The sequence below is a fragment of the Chiloscyllium plagiosum genome, unplaced genomic scaffold (genome assembly GCF_037043375.1).
Source record: "Chiloscyllium plagiosum isolate Xiang-an unplaced genomic scaffold, Cpla_swu_hap1 HiC_scaffold_32, whole genome shotgun sequence".
NCBI classification, from domain to species: Eukaryota; Metazoa; Chordata; class Chondrichthyes; order Orectolobiformes; family Hemiscylliidae; genus Chiloscyllium; species Chiloscyllium plagiosum.
In genome coordinates this window covers 21,199,065-21,223,835 of record NW_028270170.1, presented here as the reverse complement: position 1 = coordinate 21,223,835, position 24,771 = coordinate 21,199,065, and the positions used below count along the sequence as shown (strand labels likewise).

The 24,771-nt window shown below is 41.4% G+C and overlaps 1 protein-coding gene and 1 long non-coding RNA gene across 3 annotated transcripts in view; one reads left to right on the top strand and one right to left on the bottom strand.

Moving 5' to 3' along the window:
* On the top strand, positions 1-23,238 carry LOC148141778 (uncharacterized). The gene is made up of 3 exons (XR_015752491.1): positions 1-141; positions 5,985-6,146; positions 23,134-23,238. It is a non-coding gene; the product is annotated as an uncharacterized LOC148141778 (long non-coding RNA).
* The window catches only part of LOC122539902 (cyclin-dependent kinase 6-like), a 29,023-nt gene continuing 12,918 nt past the window's right edge, over positions 8,667-24,771 (bottom strand). Inside the window, exons 4-8 of one of the 2 annotated variants that reach the window (XM_087977852.1) lie at positions 22,897-23,006; positions 21,382-21,432; positions 16,059-16,194; positions 11,412-11,501; positions 8,667-11,005 (exon numbers count right to left, since the gene is read on the bottom strand). In XM_087977852.1, the coding sequence (XP_087833978.1) occupies positions 10,994-11,005; positions 11,412-11,501; positions 16,059-16,194; positions 21,382-21,432; positions 22,897-23,006 (399 nt within the window). In that variant the 3' untranslated portion in view covers positions 8,667-10,993. The other variant, XM_043675058.2, reaches the window with a different exon arrangement.

The window sequence follows — 24,771 nt, the reverse complement described above, 5'->3', positions numbered from 1 at the left end:
TACATCCACAATGCTGTGAGGAGCGATTTTCAGGATTTTGACACCCCTATTGAGACACAAATTAGAGTGTGAGAACTTGGGAGTGGAGTCTTCTCATCCCCTGAATGACATGGACATTGGCAAGAAAGTTGGGAGAATAAGGTGAGATCGGGAGGAAGGAAATTTTCCATGCCAAGACAAAACCATCAGATTCTCCAACTTAGAATGAAACAGTGAGGTGAGAATCTCACTATTGAGCAGCCTATGAGCATCCATTTGCAATCATTGTCATCTCATTATTCATTAATCTCATCTCATTTAAATGCAGTTCTCAGCGAGGGTCAAGGAGAATCCAAAGAAATTCTACCAACATATTAACAGCAAAAGAGTAACTAGGGAGAGAATAGAGCCCCTTAATGATCAACATGGCCATCAATGTGCGGAACCGCAGGAGATAGCTGAGATCCTAAATGAATATTTCGTATTAGTATTTACCAAGCAAAAAGACACGGAAACTAGAGAACTCTGGAAATAAATAAAGACGTCTTGAAAAGAGTTCACATTACAGAAGAGGAGGTGCTGAACATCCTGAAAAACAGAAAGGTAGATAAATCCCCAGGACCTGATCAAGTGTAACTCATGACACTGTGGAAAGTTAAGAAAGAAATTGCATGGCGCCTAGCAGAGATATTTGCTTCATTAACAACTATGGGTGAGGTGCCAGAACACTGCAGGGTGGCTAATGTTGTGCTGTAATTTAAGAAAAGCTGCAGGGGTCAGTGCTGGGTCCATTGTTGTTTATCATTTATATAAATGATTTGGATGTGAATATAGAAGGCACGGTTAATAAGTTTGCACATGCCACCAAAATTGATGGTATAGCAGAGAGTGTAGAAAGTTATCTAAGAGCACAGAGGGATGTTGATCAACTGGGCCACTCGGCTGAGGAATGGCAGATGGAGTTTAATTCCGATAAATGTGACGTGTTGCATTTTGTTAAGACAAAAGGGCAGGACTTAAACAGTCAATGGTAGGACCCCGGGGTACCGTAAATGCGTGGAAGATTACCTCGCGATGCACGTACATAATTCCTTGAAAGTGGTGTCACAGGTAGACATGGTGGTTAAGAAGGCACTCTTATCTTCATCAGTACAGGAGTTAGGACGTCATGTTATGGCTGCACTAGACAAGCCACATTTGGAGTACTGAGTACAATTCTGGTCACGCTGCTACAAGAAGGATGTTATTAACCTGAAAAGGATGCAGAAAAGATTCACAAGCATGTTACTGAGACTTGAAGGTTTGCGTTATAAGCAGAGGCTGGAAAGGCTGGGACTTTTATACGGAGTGGAGGAGGTTGAGAGCTGACCTTATACAGGTTAATAAAATCATGATGGGCATGGATAGAGTGAATAGCCAACGTCTTTTCTCCAGGGTAAATGAGTCCAAAACCAGAGGGTATAAGTTTAAGGTAAGAGAGGCAAGATTTAAAAGGGACTGGAAGGACAACTTTTTCACAGGGAGGTGGGAGTACCAATGAGCTGCCAGAGGAAGTGGAAGTGGCAGATACATTACAATATTTAAAAGACATTTCAACAGCTACATGAATAGGAAAGGGTTAGGGGGATATAGGCTAAACACAGGCAAATGGGACTAGTTGAGTTTGGAAAAATTGGTCGGCATGGATGAGTTGGACCGAAGGGTCTGTTTCCATGCTACGACTCCATGACTCTATCTACAAAGTGCGGCCCCAATATCCCCTTAATGGTCAAGCCCCAACAGATATCGCGAACCGTGCAGGGCAGCTCAGGACTGACTGTGCTTGACCAGGTGTAAAACAGCATTTAGGCAGAAGTGGCTATGACAGATGCTGGAGATTAGAGTCAAGATTAGAGTGGTGCTGAAAAAGCACAGTAGGTCAGGCAGCATCTGAGAAGCAGGAAAACTGACATTGCAGGCAAAAGCCCTTCATCGGGAACAACATTTTACAAATGGGCTCTGCCATTAGGAAACCTGGGATATCCTGGCAATAGTTAGTTTCTATCCATGGTGAGCAGGGGAATCAGGCTTGCATCATACAAATAGGGTACCATAGGTGCATGGAACATAACCAATGATACATCTTCCGGATGAAAGCGCAACAGAACTTGCTAGGCCTTGTGGAGAGAAATCCTCCAATGAAACTTGACATAATTGACACTTAGCTGGGTTCCAGCAAGAATCAGCCTGAGGTGTTTTTAAGCTGACACAATACAACAGACCCAATCATTAACTTTAAAAGATCAATTTTTCTCATCCAGTTCTTAACAATGTTGTTAAATACAAGTCCTGTCACATTCTCGTTATAACTTAAGGCTGAGATGTCACTTTCTTTTACAAAACCTTAAGTTATCTCGAGAATGTGACTTAAAATAAATTCTGGGGTTTATATATTAATGAACCGAAACCTGCAACCCATTCTAAAAGATGAAAGGCTTATCAGCAATCGAGGTTTGTTCAATGTATCATTTCAGTTGCAGGACACTGTAATCTTTTGCTATAAATTCTGTGTTTGCTTCACAACCACCTTGTGAAGGAGCAGCACTCCGAAAGCAAGTACTTCCAAATAAACCTGTTGATCTATAACCTGATGTTGGATGATTTTTAACTTTTACCAGATCTTACACAGTGCTGTTTCCTTACAAGAATTTTCTGTCCCTGCCCTCATTTTAAGATAAAGCCTAACCCTTTGCTGAAGCTTTTGGGCACCTGATCTAAGATTGCCTTGTTGTCAGATTTTGCTTTGAGATGTTTTCCCCATATTAAATGTGCTACATCATTGCAAGTTGTTGTTGTAGCTTCATTTCTAACAGTTGCAGTGTTAATATTGACAGGAAAATTTACAGCTTCCTTTCCTCAGGGCGACTGCTGGCAGAGTAGTAAATGGCAGAAATGCTCAGTGGCATTTACTTTAAAAATGTTTGCCCACTTTCATTGTAAATTAGTAAAGAACTCACATAACAAACCCAAGTTCCCAAACAAGTGTTTTTCTGGAATATTTTGGAGGAAGGTGAATAACTGTATTTGTAGCCCTCAGCTTACAGACGAGTCCATATTCATATGTTGTGACTACCCAGCTGATTCAAGATTAATATTTAGACAGTGTCGTAAAAAAATCTATTTTTCATGCTCGCTGCAAAACCACCCTGGGATATTGTCATTCAGCAAATTCAAAACCCACCTGAAGATCTGTATTTAGCAAATTCTACACTAAAATTCACTTCCTCTAACCTCCTTACCCACTTTCTCAGGCATTGTTTAGGTGTTTTTCTTAATTCCAACATGTAATCTTCAACTTTCATGGACTTATCATAGGATCCCTACAGTGTGGAAGCAGGCCATTCAGCCCATGCCACCGTTCCAAAGAGTATCTCATCCAGACCCACCCTATCCCAATAACCCTGCATTTCCCATCACTAATCCACCTATCCTGCACACTGTGTGCAATTTAGTATGGCCAATCCAGCTAACCTGCACAAATTTGGACTGTGGGAGGAAACCAGAACACCCAGAGGAAACCCACACAGACCCAGGGAGAATAGGCAAACTTCACACTGACAGCTGCGCAAGGGTGGAATCAAATCCAGGTCCCTGGTGTTGCAAGGCAGCAGTGCTAACCACTGAGGCATCATGCCACCCCTTGAAGTCTGTCACCTTTTTTCAATCTATTTGAGATGAACTTTTACTTTTAAAGACACTGTTTACCTGATGTTCCAAAGAAGAATCATGGGGCTTGAAACATTGACTCTCTTTTTCTCTCCCTGTACATGTTGTGAGAGCTGCTGAGGTTCTCTAGCACCTGTTTTATTAGATAGTACTTGGCTTGAAGGTAGGAGACAGATGGTGGTGATGGACTGGAGCGCTGTGACCAGTTGTTTTTTGGACTAGAGCCATGCGACTAGCAGTGTGCCACAAGGATCAGTGCTGGATCCATTGCTTTTTGTCATTTATGTAAATGATTTAGATGTGAATACTAGGGGAATGGTTAGTAAGTTTACAAATGACACCAAAATTGGTGGTGCAGTGGACAGTGAAGAAGGTTATCTGAGAGTACAATGAGACCTTGATCAGATGAGCCAATGAGCCAAGGAGTGGTAGATGGCATTTAATTTAGATAAATGTGAGGCGCTGCATTTTGGAAAGGCAAATCAGGGCAGACTTATACACTTAATGGTAAGGTCTAGGGGAGTGTTGCCGAACAAAGTGACCTTGGCGTGCAGGTTCATATTTCCTTGAAGGTGGAGTCACAGGTAGACAGGGTAGTGAAGAAAGCATTTGGTATACTTGACCTTTATTGGTCAGTGCATTGAGTACAGTATTTGGAATGTCATGTTGTAGCTGTTCAGGACATTGGTTAGGCCACTGTTAAAACACTGCTTTTGATTCTGGTCTTCCTGCTTTAGGAAAGATGTTGTTAAAATTGAAAGGGTGCAGAAAAGATTCATAACGATGTTGCTGGGGTTGGAGGGTTTGACCAATATGGAGAAGCTGTCTTCCATGAAGCATTGGAGGCTGAGGGGTGACCTTCCAAAGGTTTATAAAATCATCAGGGCATGGATAGGGTGAGTCCTGTCCCAAGGTCTTGTTCCCAGGGAAGGGGAGTACACGACTCGAGGGCATAGGTTTAAGGTGAGAGGGGAAAGACATAAAAGGGACTTAAGGGACAATTCTTTCACACGGAGTGTGGCTTGTGTATGGAATGAGCTGCCAGAGGAAGTGGTGGAGGCTGGCACAATTACAACATTTAAAAGGCATTTGGATAGGATGTGGTTAGAGAGATATGGGCCAAATACTAGCAAATGGGACTAGATTAATTTAGGATATCTGGTCAGCATGGAAGAGTTGGACTGAAGGGTCTGTTTCTGTTCTGTGCAACTCTATGACTCCATATTTTCTGTTGGGATGTTGAACTTTTGACATTATAAAATGAATTTGAATTTTTATTTTATATTTACTGGAGTTACAGATTTGTTTTTTCAACAAAGGAATAGTATTTGAGATTTGTTCTATTCAATGTTTGCAGCTTCTTTTAAGAACAAATGTGATAAAGTGAAATTAGGTAGCAAGGGATTCCCCTGTTATACAGTATTACGGTCGGTTCCTGCTTTTCTCTGTTGGTGTGACTCTTATTCCCAGGTGACGGTAATACTGGACAAGTCAAATCTCAGAGTCAAACCTAGCTTGATACGCCATTAGTATTTTTTTTGACTATTTCATTACTGTAGTAGTCAGTGACTGAATATCTTCACAAGAAATTACCATAGTTCCTTCAATAAACTCTTTTTACTCACAATGCTCTTTACAGAAAATCCATCCCAATGAAGTATCTCTCCTTCGTTCTAAAATTTCTTAATCAACTCCCACGTTTGCAAACTGTGTTCCTTTGAGTAAATTTCTGCACATTCACCAGATGTGATTCTGTCTGACCCTGAGACACACTTATAGATACTTACTTAGCAAGACAGTCAAAGGTTTTCAAGAGGTAGAACAGGAGAGTTGAGGCCACAACCAGGTCAACCACAATCCTGTCATCAGGCCCAAGGGAAAATGGCCGACTCCTGTTACAGATTTGACTGCTGTCTGGAGAGAAATTCTGTGTGGAAGTCATTCCTTGCTCTATGACTAATTGTTGTGTCTCCAATTTTCAGTGTCCTATCTTTAGCAGTCAGGCCTTCAGCTGTCTAATGTCTAAGCTCTGGAGTTCCCTCCTGAAGTGTCTCTGTATCCTTCTTCTTTTAAGATGCCCCCTTAAAAAAACCTCAGCTTTTGATCATCTGTCCAATCACTTTCTGCATCTTGGTATCTGAAATGAATAGGATTCCTGTGCTATTTTGCTATTTTAAATGCAACTGATCAAATAACCTTCTTGGTAGAATTATATTATGCAGAAGAGACAATTTGGCTCAATGGTCATGGTTGTTATGCTCTATTTCAGCTCCCTCTCACATTTCTTCATCTGTCCATAGAGATGCTAAGGAAGTGATTGCTGGGCCCCTTGCTGAGATATCTGTATCATAGATAGCCACAGGTGAGGTGCTGGAAGACCTGAGGATGGCTGATGTGGTGCCAGTATTTAAGAAAGGCTATGAGGAAAAGCCAAGGAACTACAGACCGGTGATCACTGGTGGGTAAGTTGTTGGAGACGATTCTGAGGGACTTTTTTCACTGGAGGATAGGAGGTTGACAGGTAATGTTAGAGAGGTTTGTAAAGTAACAGGTTTCGATAAGGTGAATCTGACAGGTGTCTTTTCCCTCGGGTGGGGAATTTTAAGACAAGGGCGATTTTTTTTAAGGTGATAGGAGAAAGATTTTAAAAAGACAGGGGGGTAATTTTTTTTACATAGAGAATTATTTGGAATGGACTTCCAGAAGAAATGGTGGATGCAGGTACAGTTACAACGTTTAAAAGACATTTGGATAAATACATGAACAATAAATGTTTAGAGGGATATGGATCAAGCACAGGCAGGTGGGCCTAGTTTAGTTTGGGATTTCAGTCAGCACAGACTGGTTGGACCGAATGGTCTGTTTCCATGGTTTATAAATTTATGACAGGATTTACTTGCCTTTGGCTCAAAGGTTGAAGACAGGGTGGTGGTGGACGGTTGGTTTTCAGACTGGAGGCCTGTGACCAGTGGAGTGCCACAAGGATCAATGCTGGGCCCTCTACTTTTGTCATTTACATAAATGATTTGGATGCGAGCATAAGAGGTACAGTTAGTAAGTTTGCAGATGAAACCAAAATTGGAGGTGTAGTGGACAGCGAAGGGTTACCTCAGATTAAAACAGGATCTGGACCAGATGGGCCAATGGGCTGAGAAGTGGCAGATGGAATTTAATTCAGATAAATGCGAGGTGCTGCATTTTGGGAAAACAAATCTTAGCAGGACTTATTCATTTAATGGTAAGGTCCTTGGGAGTGTTGCTGAACAAAGAGACCTTGGAGTGCAGGTTCATAGCTCCTTGAAAGTGGAGTCGCAGGTAGATAGGATAGTGAGGAAGGTGTTTGGTATGCTTTACTTTATTGGTCAGAGTATTGAGTACAGGAGTTGGGAGGTCATGTTGCGGCTGTACAGGACATTGGTTAGGCCACTGTTGGAATATTGCGTGCAATTCTGGTCTCCTTCCTATCGGAAAGATGTTGTGAAACTTGAAAGGGCTCAGAAAAGACTTTTAAGGATGTCGCCAGGGTTGGAGGATTTGAACTATTGGGACAGGTTGAATAGGCCAGGGCTGCTTTCCCTGGTGTGTCGGAGGCTGAGGGGTGACCTTATAGAGGTTTACAAAATTATGAGGAGCATGGGTTAGGATAAATAGACAAAGTCTTTTCCCTGGGGTCTGGGAGTCCAGAACTAGAGGGCATATTTTAGGGTGAGAGGTGAAAGATATAAAAGAGAGCTAAGGGGCAACTTTTTCACACAGAGAGTGGTACATGTATGGAATGGGCTGCCAGAGGAAGTGGTGGAGGCTGGTACAATTGCAACATTTAAGAGGCATTTGGATGGGTATATGAATAGGAAGGGTTTGGAGGGATATGGGCCGGGTGCTGGCAGGTGGGACTAGATTGGGTTGGGATATCTAGTCGGCCTGGACGGGTTGGACCGAAGGATCTGTTTCCATGCTGAACATCTCTATGACTTTGCTGGGAGGGAAATTGTTGAAATCTACTTCAAAGGATGTGTTGGGTACAATTCCAACATTTAAAAGGCATCTGAATGGATACATGAGTAGGAATGGGTTAGCTGAAGACTAATCCAGATAGCTGAAGACTATCTCCCGTGTTATGAAGCCATTCCAGGGAACAACAAAGGGATCATCTTAAAGTCTTCAGCTGTCTGGATTCTGGCCAGCCAGTGCAGGCCAGTGTCGGAGCTTTCCTGCTGGGCCAGTCTGAACTCTCTACAGTCTCTCAAGGTTAACAACATCCTTCCTATAGAGGAATAAACAGAATTGCACACAGTATTCTAAAAATGGCCTCAATGATGTTCTGTACAGCATCAACAGAATGTCCCTACTCCGATACTCATTGTTCTGACCAATGAAGACAAGTGCCTTCTTCACCATCCTGTCTACCTGCGATGACTCCACTTCCAAGGAACTAGCGTTTTTTCAGTGGGTCTATTGTTTGATCCAGAGACTGCACCCTGAAACTCTCCTTGAAATGTGGTGCCATTGACCTTATTGACTGAGAGGAGCATGATCCCAAATATTCAGAATCGTGACAACTTCTGCATCGAGCTGCTTTGAGTCTCACCATTTTAATAACGAGGAACAGCAGGAACGAAAAGGAAAGAAATCCTGTTTTCTGAATATCACTGCCTTGGGAGACACCCTGTCCCATGTACCCAGAGATGGGGAATCTGTCTGCTGTCATATCTAAAGACTCAAGGCAAAATCTCGTGAACCGAAGTCAAAGGACAGCTGACAAGACTGAGACTTTCACAACTTCTTCTTATAATAGCCCTGAGACATTCTTGTACCTCATTATAGCTGGATCAAAAGTAATTTTGTGAAACTTTTATTACAAACTGACTCATTGTCACTAAAACTGCCTGTTCCATCCATTAGTTTCACTGCTCAGAAGAGTTACTTCCAAACAAGCTCTGCAAATGTTCAATTGCCAGGAAAAAGAAATACTTATCAGAGTATTTTCCATTTTAGTCCTGAGGTTTATTGAAAGTAACGTTTTAATAGAAAATTGTTTGGACAACATCAAGGGAATGAGAGAGAACAAAATCAGAGAAAACATTGTGAAAGATTAACGCATTTTTCCACAGGATGATGAGTTAAGGAAAGTGAAGAACATCATATCCAACGGCAAAAGGCTCTGTTTAAAAAATAAATCCTCTACCTTAAAGAACTCTAAAGCCTTCTGACCTTGCCTGCCACTGTAGGAGGAAATAAGCCTCAACCTGTAGTTTGGAAGGTATGAATTTGTACCAAGTGAGCTGAGGACCTGGCCAACAGAAGATTTAAAAGTTTTGATTTTGATTTTAGAGACACACCAAAACAATAAGGCTTCAAGCATCACTGCACTCATAGAAATCACATTGATGAACTACATGTTTGCATTTTTTTTCCATCTATATCTACCTTCCCCTAATTAGTGTTTCAGCTAGAAAATGCATTTGAAGTTCCGTTATAAACAATGCTTCAAACTGCAGCCTTCATAATTTTCCAACCCTTCTTGTTTCTCAGTGTCCGCCATTCATAGATTAATTTACCACCAATGCTCTGATTCCAGACTTGATAAATCTGCGACATGTTCAGCATTAAGTTCAAAGCATTTCAAAGCTTAGCATTGCAGAAGTAGATGAACTGAATCAATGCCCTCTGACAAGTCCAACAGTGCATGCTCAGCACATTTCCATTGGTTTATACTCTATTTGATTTGTTCGGAACATGCAATATAGTGGGATTTAACCCATCTGGACTTCCCTGCTCTATTCCCCTGTCATTACCTTTCCACTACATGATATGTCACCAGAGACAAAAAAACTGCAGATGCTAGAATCCAAAATAGACAGGCAGGAGGCTGGAAGAACACAGCAAGCCAGGCAGCATCAGGAGGTGGAGAAGTTGATGTTTCCGGTGTAACCCTTCCTCAGGGCTGGGGATGGGTAACACCCGAAACACCGACTTCTCCACCTCCTGACGCTGCCTGGCTTGCTGCATTCCAAACATTGTGCAGAGCTCCACTTTGGTCTCATTGAAAAAAGGTGCTTTCTACCGCCAACACTTCCACAGGGCTCTGCCATCACTGACTGTCTACTGCTTGGCATTTTGTACACGTTTGGTAAAGTTTCCTTCTCCTGAGATTGACTTCCTCCTCTCACAGACTCAGACCCTTGACAGCCCTATCAGCTAACACCAGGTTAACAACTCAGAGCAGAAATCAAACTTTGGACTCTTCCTGCTTTCTTCAACTCTGCTCCACACTTCAGTCTCCAGTGATGCTGTTCACATTAGTATTTCACAAAATGCATGTTTCCACATGCTATAAAATATCCATGTAAAACTACTACATGCAACAATGGCAGCATGTAATTTTACTGAAATTACCAATCTTCACTCACTTTATCTAATAACTTCTGAAGGATAATCCAAAATCCTTTACATTCGAAAAAAAAATTATCCAAGACAGTTTTATGGGACATTGTTTATATAATTTGCTCTTTAGCCACAAATGTGAAACAAAATAAAAGTTGCACTTGATATATTGGTGAGGTGACATCATTACAAATTGAGAAAAACCTTCGGGAAAGGATTACTGCTGTAACCTTATCCCAAAGTGTCGGAGTTCTGGCTCCACTATTAATAACTGATCCACTCCAGTGGAGTGGAGGCTACGAAACGATCAGCCAGGATCTTGTTGAATGGCAGAGCAGGCTCTAAGGGCCAAACGGCCTACTCTGCTCCTGGTTTTTATGTTCCTTTGAGATGTTGCAGTGAGGTCAATGGGCTCATAAGTTTTAAATCCAAGGCTTCACAACACCCAGTTACCCGAGCACTGTAAACAAGGCTTCTTTGCAACACTAACTGGGTGAAAATTCACTGTAATGACTTCAGTTATGTGTGGTATGCCTCTCCACTTCAACTGACCAGAAAGTGCCCAAGGAAATTCAGGTGAGGGTAGGGCAGGACTGAAGACAATGTTATTGTGTCTCTGCCAGGTTAGCAGTTAATTTTCCATTTACCATTCCACTCTGACGTATTCTTCATTTAACCACATTTATTTATGGCTTTTGTGTGAAATGGGATAATGTTAGTCACTTTCCTCAAAGTGTAAATGGCGTAGAAAGTATGCCATTTCAGTAATATCTGATTCCTTTTTTAAAGAAAATATTAATGATCCCAGTTCTTTATATTTGAGCTCTGCAAAATCTCCAGACGTCTGGCAGCCTTTAACGTGTGACATTTTTGTTGTGTTGGCAGACTTATTTCCAGGGTTAAAAAAAACCTTTTGCGGTGTCGCTCAGCAGCAGTCCTGATGCACCAATAACAAAAAGAAATGTACTCAAGAGTCAATCTTCAACCACATGGCAATTGTAGTTTACAAAGCACAACACTCTACTAATGATAGCACATTTTACATCAACAGCCATCTTTGTATCATCTAAAACAAGTCATGTTTCAAGAAAAAAATGCTGCATTTATATAGCACCTTCTTTGACCTTTGGATGCTCCAAAGTGAGCTTCATCCAATGGTGTACTTTTCGATTATAGTCGCAAGCTGAAATAGATGGGAACCACTTCACTATTCTGCGCCCACAATAATTTACATTCACACTGCTTCTCCCTTTTAATTTGGTACTCGGTGTGGATATTAATTAGAAATGAGCCGACATTTTGTTCAACACAAAGTGCTCTCCTGCTCATTCGTGACTGCTGACCTCAAAATGTTCTGGCGTTTCACTAAAATAAGGATGGGCAAGTGCCTCATGGGTGGATACCCTTTGATCCGGATTGAAGTGAAGGCATTTCTGAAAGATAAGAGAATTGATATGTCCCATGTGCGAAAGTAAAGCAAAAAAAATGGTGAAAATCAGCAGAACAGTGACAAAGGCTAAACATTAAAAAACACTTTTCTCCTGTAAGTGATGTAGAAAATATTTCAGTAACAGAAGCAATGCAACTTTACAGAAACAAAACACAGCAGATACTGGTGATCGGAAATAAAAACAGGAAGTGTTGGGCAAACACAGCATGTCTGGCACCACCTGTGGAGAAACACATTTCAAATCTAAAATGATTTTCCAGAGTGTCAAAGTTCGAAAGGAAACAAATATCAAGCCTGAAATGAGAACTCTGCTTCTCTCTCCACAGAGGCTGACGGTCCTGAGTTTATTCAGCACTTCTTGTTTTCATTTCAATAAAACATAATACTGTTTGGAATCAGTGGAGCTGAATGATAGGGAAGGTTTACCAATTGTCTGTAATGACTGCAAAGGAAATTACTCTTGAATAGTAACCACTGTTGCAGAGACAATCACAGTCACTAATTTCTGTGCAGCAAACACACACAAACTGAGATAAATGATAAGCTAATTTGTTCTGGTGCTGGTGAGTGGGGGCTAAGTATTGGTCAGGACACCAGCCTTGCTTCAATTAGTGCCTTGGGACCAAAAGGCAAGTTTAGCAAAGACACCCTCCCTCACTAGCTGGTGTGGGAACTGAACTCATGCTACACATAAGAACCAGGAGCAGGAGTAGGCCGTCTGGCCCTTCGAGCATGCTCCGCCATTCAATAAGATCCTGGCTGATCTTTCATGGACTCACCTCCACTTACTCACCCTCTCACCATCACCCTTAATTCCTTTACTATTCAAAACATTATCTTGCTTAGCTTTAAAAACATTCAACAAGGTAGCATCAACTACTTCATTGGACAGTAGTGAAGTACAGATCCACAACCCTTTGGGTGAAGACGTTCCTCCTCAATTCAGTCTAAATCTGCACTCTCTAATTTTGAGGCTGTGCCCTCTTGTTCTAGTTTCACCTGCCAGTGGAAACAACCTCCCTGCTTCTATCTTATTTATTCGCTTTATAATTTTATATGCTTTTATAAGATTCCCCTCATTCTTCTAAATTCCAATGAATATAATCCCAGTCTACTCAGCCTCCCCTCATAAGGCAACACTCTCAATTCCAGAGTCAACCTAATGAACCTCCTCTGCATCCCCCTCTGGTGTCAATATGTTCTTTCTCAATTAAGGAGACTAAAACTACACGCAGTACTCCAGGTGTGGCCGCACCAGCACCCTGTACAGATGCAAAATAATCTCCCTGCTTTTAAACTCAATCTCTTTAGCAATGAAGGACAAAATTCCATTTGCCTTTCTCATTATCTGTCGCACCTACAGACCAACCTTCTGTGATTCATGTACAAGGACACCCAAGTCCCCCTGCACAGCAGCATGCTGCAATTTTTACCGTTAAAATAAGAGTCCTTTTTACTGTTATTCCTATAGAAATGGATGACTTCACATTTACTCACATCGTATTCCATCTGCCAGACCATTGTCCACTCACGTAAACTATCTATATCCCTCTGCAAACTTTCAGAGTCTCCTGTGCACTTTGCTCTACCACTCAGTGTCATCAGCAAACTTTGACACACTACACGTGGTCCCCAACTCCAAATCATCTATGTAAATTGTGAATGATTGCGGTTCCAATACTGATCCCTGAGGCACACCACTAGTCACTGACTGCCAACCAGAATAGCACTCATTTATCCCCACTCTTTGATTGCTGTTAGTTAAACAATCCTCTATCCATACTAATACAACGCTGTGCATCTTTAACTTACGCAGCAACCTTTTGTGCAGCACCTTTTCGAAGGCCTTTTGGAAATCCAGATAAACCACATCTGCTGGGTCCCCATTGTTCACCACATATAGGCATGATTCTACATTACAGACCATTGACCAGTCTACTGAGCACAAAGATCCCCCCCACAACCTCCACCCCCCCTCCCCCCAGTGACCTATAATGACAACTTATGATGCTGCCTCACCTTTCAGGTCTCAACCTGCACAGGTCACCTTGAAAAAAAGCAGGCCACAAAGTTAGCTTATATCCTTATGGTTTAACCCAACCAGAATTCTGTGTTTTTCCCCTCCATAAGATACTTTACAATCAATCTGTAGAGAGAAATGTTATTGGAAATTCAACCCAAGTCCTCCGGGTTCAGAGGCAGAGAAACTACCACTGCACCATAAGAGACCAAGGAAATTTGGGGCTTTTTGCTTTGCAGACATATGAAACAACTGGGTTTGAAATAACTTGACCTCTGATTACACTCCTTTGTGTGATTAAAATTTAAATTTCTTCCTGGCATTTGCAACATTCCTAAGCACTTTTTGTTGCTTCAGAACAACTTTTGGGAACATAATTATGATATAACTATGAAATTATACATTCATTATATTTGCCTCCAACGCGATGCATTCACCAAAGTTTGAGAGCTAAAATGTCGGCAAAAGGATCAGCAGAGGTACTAAACATTTGACTTCTGGCAGAAAATTCTGGAATCGCGGTGGGTGCTGAGGAGTTGATGAGTTGCTTCCCTTTCGGATTTGTTTTGCCTGGCTTCCTGGGTAGCTATACTTGGGAGCCAGAGGGAAATCTGCCCCAATTGTGTTTTGAAGTACTGGATTCGCATTTTCTAACATTTTTTGGGGGGGTAATTTAGTTTTAATGGCTTTTGCTTAGGGAGTTAAAATGAAAACTAAAATGTTACAGTGCATTGTTCCCTCTGCACAAGAGCTCTGTTCAGACTGTAGCTCAGAACGGCCCTCCAGTGGTTAAACTGGATACTGCAATATCCCACCACCCTGACAAAAGCCTGGTGACTCGACCATTTTATGCTGTTTTATTCTGGACTAGTACTGCCTCAAAAAAAAAATCTTCTTCCTCTTCTCCACCACAATTTGACCCTATTATACTCTGGAATTCAGACAGATGCTGAGAGAAGCTGAACATTAATCTCCTAAACATTATGTTGTCTCTACTTCCGTTAAAATCTCTTCAATAAGCTGAATACAGGAAAGGTTGGGGAGGGGGGGGGGGGAAGGCGGGGAGGGGTGTGGCAAGAGAATGTTCAAAGTGTGACTGATCTGAAAATTGCTATGTGACATATATAACGCAAAAACATTTCATAGCACTCCAAAGAGAGGGGAGGAGAAAGTGAAATAGATCGAAGAAATGGAGACAGTTCAGGAGTTAAATAATCAACAGAACAGAGAAAGTCAATAAAAAAGGTTTCACATGAAAATAAATGTATTGGTCATACTGGAGCCCTATTATCAATTACACAAGGCAATCACCACGTGCATCACTGTGAGGATCACTGTGTGTATGTGAGTGAATGTTTATATGTGTGTAAATGAATATTTAAGTGTGAATGTGTACGTGAGTATGCATATGTGTGCATATGAATGTGTGAGTATGTGTGCACGTAAGTGTGTATGACTATGTGTCTGTGTGTATGTGCATATGTGATTATGAGTGCTTGAGTGGGTCTGACTTTGTGTGCGTATATGATTGAGGAGGGGTCAGTGAATAGAAATGAGGCATACACAGTAAAACTAGAAAGAAATTTACATCCAACTATTTGTTGAAGCCCAGCTGCTCTCCTACATTATGCCCCCAATAAAGTTAAGGTCATCCAAAACTCTGTTGCTCATTTCCAAATTCCCCTATTCGCCCTGTGCTCAGTGGACTAGACCAGGACCCAATCAAGCAACATCTCAGTTTTAAAATTCTCCTCCTTATTTTGAAACTCCCCTGTGACATCATTCTTATCTCTGATATCTGTTACAAGTTCACACCCCTCAGAAATATCTGCACTCATACAGTCATAGAGTCATAGAGATGTACAGCATGGAAACAGACCCTTCGGTCCAACCCGTCCATGCCGACCAGATATCCCAACCCAATCTAGTCCCACCTGCCAGCTCCCAGCGCATATCCCTCCAAACCCTTCCTATTCATATACCCATCCAAATGCCTCTTAAATGTTGTAATTGTACCAGCCTCCACCCTCTGACAGCTCATTCTATACCCATACCACCCTCTGTGTGAAAAGGTTGCCCCGTAGGTCTCTTTTATATCTTTCCCCTCTCACCCTAAATCTATGCCCTCTAGTTCCGGACTCCCCAACCCCAGGGAAAAAACTTTACCTATTTACCCTATCCATGCCCCTCATAATTTTGTAAATCTCTATAAGGTCACCCCTCAGCCTCTGACTGTGCCATCAGTTGTCTAGGTCTCAGCTTCTAGAATTTCCATCTCTGGATACTCATTTATAGTTAGCTCTTTGACTAAGCCTTTAGTCACCTGAGCTAAGATCTCCACAAGACTTAGCCTTTATTTTTTATATCATTGTTTTATATCATTCCTGCAGAACACCTATTTTATCTGGAAGGGTCAAATGACCTACTCCTGGTCTGATGTCAATGTCTAATAGGCAGCCAGGTAAGTACAAGTTACTGTTGTTCAAACAGAACACAAAGATATCAGATAGGCAAACTCACAAGTAGTAAGTCTTTCCCCAATGAGTCAATCTGAGGCAGTAAATCTTCAATTGGCTTTCGAGGCTTGGCCGTAAAGGAGCTGTAGGGCAATGGAGCATCTGTAGGCCACTCCTCTTCATCAGGAAGACCGAGGGTACTGTAAAGATAAGGTTATTCCAAATGCAGTAGCTCATTAAACACTGAAGACATTTTAATGTGGTTAGTGAACGATCACTTTCAACTCAAATAATCCTGCATAGTTTTCCCTGTGAGCTCACCATCTGATTCTATTTTGACTGCTTTGATTGCCTCTCATGCAGTGTATTTCACACCTTAATTCCTGCTGCATGAATATAGTTTTCTTGGTGTCCATTTTGCCTCTTATGTCAATTGATTTGTACCCATGCTCCTTTGTCCTGATGCTTTCACAAGTTGGAACAGGTTCTCCCTACCTACTTTGTTCAGATCTCTCATGATGTGGAAGAGCCAGTGCTGGACGGGGGTGGAAAAAGTTAAAAATCACACAACACCAGGTTATAGTCCAACAGGATTATCTGGAAGCACTAGCTTTCGGACCATACGACACAGAATTTATAGCAAAAGATTACAGTGTCATGCAGCAGAAACTTCAGAGTGAACAAACAATTTGGACGATAGCCTGGCATTGTGTGATTTTTAAATCAGACTTCTCACGCTCTTCAATATCTCTATTATATCTTCTCTGAACATCGTTCTCCAAGGAAAGCAGTCCAAACTTTATTTAAATTACATCTTTACTGTCAGTTGATATAAGCATCAGTGGATTCACCTGTTTCATATTTGGTCTCAACGGAATTTCTTGTCATTTGTGGTGCAGGGTTACTATTTGGGGACTGGAGTGGTTAAAGTACCCATTCCTGGCTCAGGCTTTTCTTATATTTGCTTATGGAATGAGTACCACCAATAAGGGGACTATTGATTTTGCATTTCTAATTGCCCCAGAGAAGGTGGTGGTTGATGGGATGTGGTTGCTGTTGATTAGCACTTATTATCCATCTCTAATTGCCCTTGAGAAGGAGGTAGTGAACTGCCTTCTTGTATCACTGCAGCCCTTGAGGTGGGCAGTTACTCACCGGATTTTGACTCAGCAACAAGTGAAGGCATGGCAATATGTTTCCAAGTCAGGTTTGGAGGGATCATGGGGGTGGTGGCGTTCCAGTATATCTGCTGCCCTTGCCCTTCTAGGTGACAGAGGTCATGGCTTTGGCAAATGCTGTCGAAGGGGCTGTGGAGAGTTACTGCTGTAGATGTGTGTTGGTTAACTTTTCACGTAATAGATGAGGCCATACACCAAGTTGCTTCATTCTAAACTGGGTCAAGTTCCAGACAGTTGGGGAGTGTTCCACTAAACCGCTGACAGAGGTATAGTTAGTAAGTTTGCAAATGAAACCAAAATTGGAGGTGTAGTGGACAGCGAAGGTAGTGGACAGCGAAGGTTACCTCAGATTGCAACAGGATTTTGACCAGATGGGGCAATGAGCTGAGAAGTGGCAGATGGAGTTTAATTCAGATAAATGCGAGGCGCTGCATTTGGGAAAGCAAATCTTAGCAGGACTTATACACTTAATGGTAAGGTCGTTGGGAGTGTTGCTGAACAAAGAGACCTTGGAGTGCAGTTCATAGTTCCTTGAAAGTAGAGTCGCAGGTAGATAAGATAGTGAAGAAGGCGTTTGGTATGCTTTCCTTTATTGGTCAGAGTATTGAGTACAGGAGTTGGGAGGTTATGTTGCGGCTGTGCAGGACATTGGTTAGGCCACTGTTGGAATATTGCGTGCAATTCTGGTCTCCCTCCTATCGGAAAGATGTTGTGAAACTTGAAAGGGCTCAGAAAAGATTTTTAAGGATGTCGCCAGGGTTGGAGGATTTGAACTATTGGGAGAGGTTGAATAGGCCAGGGCGGCTTTCCCTGGAGCATTGGAGGCTGAGGGGTGACCTTATAGAGGTTTATAAAGTCATGCGCGGCACGGCCAGGATAAACAGACAAAGTCTTTTCCCTGGGGTGGGTGAGTCTGGAACTAGCATCATTTTAGGGTGAGAGGGGAAAGATATAAAAGAGACCTAAGGGGTAACTTTTTCACACAGAGGGTGGTACATTTATGGAATGAGCTGCTAAAGGAAGTGGTGGAGGCTGGTACAATTGCAACATTTAAAAGGCATTGGATGGGTGTATGAAGAGTTTAGAGGGATATGGATCGGGTTCTGGCAGGTGGGACTAGCCTGGGTTGGGCTGAAGGGTCTGTTTACGTGCTGTACATCTCTAAGACTCTATAACTGACTTTAGGAAACCAAGAGATGTGTAGTTTAACACAGAACTCTCAGCCTCTGAGCTCCTCACGAGGACACTGCATTTACGTAGCTGGTAGTTGAGATTCTAGTATGTAAACATACAATTTAGAAAGGTTGTAAGAAGAAACTGTGAGTCTGACCTCAGTTGTTAGTAAATTGTTGGAGGTGATTATAAAAGATAGGATGTATGGATGTTTATAGAGGCAAAAATTGATTAGGCATAGTTTTAAGTGAGGAAAATCATATCTCACAAACTTGTTTGATTTCTTTGAGGAAGTTACCAAAAAGATTGATGATGGTACCGCAGTAGAGATTGTTTATTTGAATTTTAGTAAAGCCTTTGACAATGATCTGCATGTTAGTCTAATTAGTAAAGTTAGGTCACATGGGATTCAGTGTGAACTTGCCAACTGATTATAAAATTGGCTTAACGGAAGGAGACAGAGGGTGGTGGTGAGGGTTGCTTTTCAGACTGGAGGCCTGTGACCAGCGGTGTTCCATGGGGACTGGTTCTGGGTCCTCTTTTGTTTGTCATTTATATAAATGATTTGGATGGGAATATAGAAGACATGGTTAGTAAGTTTGTGGATGACACCAAATTTGCTGGATATGGAAGAATTAAGTAAGAAAGAAAGGCTGGAATAGGCTGGGACTTTTTTCACTGGACCATAGGAGATTGAGAGGTGATCTGATAGAAGGTTATAAAATAATGCAAGGTACAGATAGAGCTGACTGTAATTGCTTTTTCCCTAAAATGGGGGATTTCAAGACTAGGGGGCACATTTTTAAGGTGAGAGGAGAGAAATTTTAAAAAGACATGAGGGGTAAGAGTTTTACACAGAGAGTGGTTCACGTGTGGAATGAACTTCCTGAAGAAGTGGTGGATGTGAGTACAAGACATTTGGATAGGTACATGAACAGGAAAGGTTTGGAAAGATATGGGCCAAGTACAAGCAGGAGGGACTAGTTTAGTTTGGGATTGTAGTTGGCATGGACTGATTGGGCTGAAGGGTGTTTCTGTGCTGTATGACTCTATGACTGACTTAAGTTTTATCTCAAATTCCACATTCACTCCAGTGCCCAGTGACCCTTGATTTCCTCATCTAACAAGAGTCTGTTTACCTGCACCCTAAAAATATTTTATAAGATGACCTATTAATTCCAGACACCATTCTAGTAAACCTCCTTTGAACTGCCTCCAAGTTCTGTACGAGAATTGAAACATTAATTCTGTCTCTCTCTTCACGGATGCTGACGGGCCTGCTGTGTTTCTTCAGCATTCTGTGTTTGATCCTTATTTTTCTGTTCAATTCCTCTTGTAATAAAGGAGGGAATTCCATTAACCTTCTTAATCACTTGCTGGACCTGCACACTAACTTTTTGTGATATGCATCAGAACACAAGGATTCCCCTGTACCTTGGAATCTGTTGAAGTAATGTTCTGCTTTTATTCTTCTAGTCAAAGTGAACTTTTTAACATTTTGCCACATTACATTCCTTCTGCCAGATGTTTGCCCACTCACTTTATCTATCATCGGTCTGCGACCTGTGCCCTCCATAGAAGGTACTTTCCTACCAACCTTTGTGTCATCTGCTAATTTAGCCTTCACTCCCCTTGTCTAAGTAGCTGAAATACATTGCAACATGCTGATGCCCCAGCACCAACCCTAAAAGACCTACTTCTGCATGCTCTCTGTTTTCTGCCAGCCAGCCAATCTTCTATCCTTGCTAATCTATTATCCCTGCACTATGAGCTTGTACTGTGTGCAATAACTGTTTATGTGACACCTTGTTAAATGCGTTCTGGAAATCCAAGTACAGTATGCGTACAGGCTCCCCTTTAACCACAGCACATGCTACTCCTTCAAAGAACATAATACATTAGTTAAACGTGATTTCCCTTGACGAAACTATGCCAACTCTTCCTGATCACCTCCAGATTTTCTACATTGCAGGCATAACCTCCTTAATGATCAATTCTAAAACCTTCCACACAACAGACATCTTGATAACTGGCTTATAGTTACATTTGATACTTTCAGGTCTGACAGAACCTTTCCAGAACCTAGCAAATCTTGAAAAATTAACAACACATCATGCCTCATTAGCCATTTCTTTCAAAGCACAGGATGAAGCCTGGTATCTGTCAGCCCCCAGCCCCATCAGTTTACTCATTATTGCTTTCCTGGTGACTGCAATTTTTATCAAGCTCCTTTCTCCCCTTCATCCTCATTATTAATAGCTATTACTCTGAAGTGGAGGTAGAAGCAAATGCCTATTCATTTCATCCACCATTTCCTTATTTTCTACTCTCATCTCCCCATCTCTCTCTCTCTCTAGAGGACCTACACTCACATTACTTTCCTTTTTATTTACCTGTAGAAGCACTTTATTTTCGGTTTTTATGCTCCTAACCAGCTTCTACTGATACTCCAATTTTTTTCCTCATTCACCTTTTAGTCATTCTCTGCCGTTCTTTATATTCTGATCAATCTTCTGACCTGCTGTTTGTGCAATTATATGTACGGCAGCATATCACATGTAAAAGGTTAAATCTCATTAACAGCAATAGATAGTGCTCTTGGGATAACAAGGGTAGACTGTAGGGGGTCAGAAATATGGAGAGGGTCTGACAGCATTTCAGTAAAGATAAGTTAAATTCTAGGCTTAGAATCTTTGTCAGACTATAAAAATGAAATCCTTTATCAAACAAGACTGACTGACTGTAATGCAATGACAGAGTAAGAGCACAAGAAGAAGCCATTCTGTTTAAGCTGGATCTTTCAAAGAGGCCCCCAATTAAGTCTCCATCCCTAGCCTTCTCCTCCAGCTTCGTAAATTAGTTATGAGGGTTCGTGTTGGTTAACTGCAACCAATGCTCTCAAAATGTATAAACCACTGAACTGGCAGGGACATGTTAGAACTGCACAGGCAATTTATTATCAGCACTCTTCAAGTTTGAGCCCTGGGTTCTAACAAAATACATCACTCTCCATCTGTGGATCAGTGTGATACTTACTCAAATATTTTTTGCAGTTGATTAATATCTGAAATCCCACAAAGAAAGGGTCTAAAATAAAAAAAAGTCAAATAATGAGATCCTTTAACTGTTAGATGTGCAACATTTCTTATTTCTACTTCAATCCCTGAAGATATTAAAGTACGTATTTCTTTGAATCTCAACATCATCGAATTCCTGAACAGTGGTCAAGTTTTCACTGCTCTGCATGATGTCATGTCACTCAGTGCACTCCATGTAATGTAATTTCCTCTAGCTATGCTTTAACTTTCAGAGTCACTCACCCTTTTTACCCTTTCGACAGTTAATCTTTTGTTTAAGTATTGAATGCACTTAATTGTATAGATTTCAATTCTATTCGTTGACATTGTGTTAACCTCATGTTAAGAGCAGGTGCTACATTTTTCTGTGAAGCGATGGTCAGAAATTCACATTCTTTAAATTGGTTACTTTGCTTCTTTGGATTAAGTTGCCCGTGGCTCCTGCCAAGATTAAAATAGTGCAGCCTCTTCGCAACAGCAGGGTGAGCTCCAATCTTAGCTTGACATTAATTAATAATTTATCACTCAAATTTTATTTTCACAAAATCCTTCCAATCAAAGCTATTGAAGTTTTGGCCTGCAGTACATTTTCTCCTTTGTAATGTTTCCTACAGCATGAGGTTACATGGGATTATGATGGAGTATAGAATGGCGTTACATTGTGGCACAAACTAGGTTATATGGTAGACAGCCAGGTTCCGTGGTGTTTGTGGTGTTTTAAATAATGGGATTATGGTACAGTAGAGACAAGAGTTAACTGGCTTTATTGTATGACAATATAATCAGTTTACACAGCGTCACATGAATCTAGATACAATAGAGAACAAGGCTACATGAGATTATATTATTCAAAACAGCAGAATGTTAACCAACGTTAGGTATGACAAACATGGGTTATACAGGGTGACAAGACAAAAGAGATAGAGCAGTGAGGGGGGCACTTACAATAAAGACTGGGATTATGCTAAACCCAGAAAATGGGTCCAATCTCTCATAATGAGATTACAATGGATCATAATATGACAGAAAATGGGATTACAGCTGGTTACAGTATGCCAGACAATGGGACACAATACAGCAAAGGATAAAACTATAAAATGTATGGTCGCCATAGTCCTACCAGATCACAGGTGTGCCCTCTCATTAGAGAGCCACTGCTGGTGGGCTAACCTGGGGGTCTTCAGGCCTCAGGCGGGGGGAGGGGTTTGAGAAACACAGTACTCCATAGTAACCTCAGGTGGTGCTGGAATTGAACCTGCACACCGTTCAGCACAAACCAGCACACCCATGATGAAAATATGATATGGTGGAGAAGGAGGTTATATTTAAGGAAGAAAATAAACTGCTATCTTTACATGGATTAGAATGTTATAAGAATCAATAACTCCCCAAGTTAATTTTAATGGCATCAAAGTCTTAAAAGGCAATATTCATGGGCATGAATCTTTGAATAAATTGATAACTGATACTTTACCTGAGTTGAAGCATTTCAGCAAATATGCAGCCAACACTCCAAATGTCAACAGCTGCTGTGTATCTTGAATTTAAAAGCACTTCCGGTGCTCGGTACCACAGAGTAACAACCTGAACAAGAGAGAGATTAGTTCAAACGACTCATCTTCAAAACAGATTTTAGGGTGGGGAGGAATGGGGTGCTGGCAGAGGGAGAACACGCACTTATCGATAATATATTCTCATTCCTACTTTTCAGAAATGGAGGGAACTGCTTTGAAGACAAGAGAGGGCTCCACATATATTATAATGAAAATTATAAAATGCAAATTTAATCTATATGGATTAAATCAAATAGTTTCACATCTGATAAGAGAAGTAGTGTGTTTCTTTAGAGAAGGTGCTAATTTTAAGAACACACAAATGCAGCAGTAAAGCCTCAAATGTGGTTTTAAAGTCAGGAAGAATTTTTTTTGTTGGCTGTATTCTGTTTTTGCATTAAACTTTAATAAACAGAGGAAATGTATTTTCTGGTTATTTTTACCTTTCCCATCATTGTTAAGTCCATTACATCCTTTCACTACATCCCTAAAGACCCATTTAAGTCTATGAACTCAGCATGACATGAATCCCTGCTGTACGCCAGCTTATTGTGAATCTGTTATACACCTCTGTGTGTACTGTGCAAAAACATATGGCAGGAAGTATCAGGAAGTAAAATCTCCTGGACTTAATGCAGAATGCTGATTTATTCTAATAGAAGCACATTATTTTGGACATTTTGGAAATTTCTTCTCATCAACTGACATCTACAAGTCCTGAAGTGACGAGTACTGGGTAGAACAGGTAAAATACACAAACGTTCCAGTGTCTGGTTTACCCTTTCATGACCTCCTATTTCACCAGTTATCTATAATGTATTGAATCTCTGATATTGCTATGCATTTACCTTGTTAAGAAAGGGTGAATTATCAAAAGGAGCACTTCTGCAACAGTCCTTCACTAGCCTAGTCTAGAGTGCAACTCTAGAGACAGCTTCCCATTCCCCAAGCCACACACACTCTTCACCTGGAATTTTTTTACAAATTCATAAATGGAAAGTGGGCCAGCATTTACTGCCCATCTCTTGTTGCCCATGACAAGGTGATAGTGACCACTGCAGTCCATGTACTGTAGGTAGATCCTCAATGCCCTTAGGGAGGGAGTTCCACGATTTTTACCCAGCAAGCGAAGGGACAGTGATATATTTCCACGTCAGGACATGGGTGGCTTGGAGGAGAACATGGTGTTCCAGTGTATCTGCTGCCCATGTCCTTTTACAGGGAAGTGATCATGGGTTTGGGATGTGCTAAGGAGCCCTGGTGAATTTCTGTATTGCACCTTGTAGATGGTATACACAGCTGCTATTAAACATTGGTAGTACAGAGATGAATTTTGTGGTGGTGTCAATCAAGCAGGGCTGCTTTGTCCTGGATGGTGTCAAGTTTCTTGAGTGTTTTTGGAGCTGCACTCATCCAGGCAAGTGGGGAGTATTCCATCACATTTGTGCTTTGTAGACAGTGGACAGTCTCTGGGAATTCTGGAGATGAGTTATTCATGCAGTATTCCTAGCCACTGACCTGCTCTTGTAACAACTGGATATTGACCTGTGGGTTCTTCTCCCCATCTCACCCATCGATTTCAAATGACTCTAGTTCTACTCAGGCTCCTTGATGCCACTGTCAGAAGGAGCCTGCTATCAAAAGCTGTCACTCTCATCTCATCTCTAATACCCACCTCTTTTATCCATGCTTGAACCTGGGCTGTAATGAGGTCAGGAGCTGAGTGGCCCTGGCAGAATCCTAACTGAGCGTCTGTGAGCAGGTTATTGCTGAGCAAGTTCTGCTTCAGAGCTTTG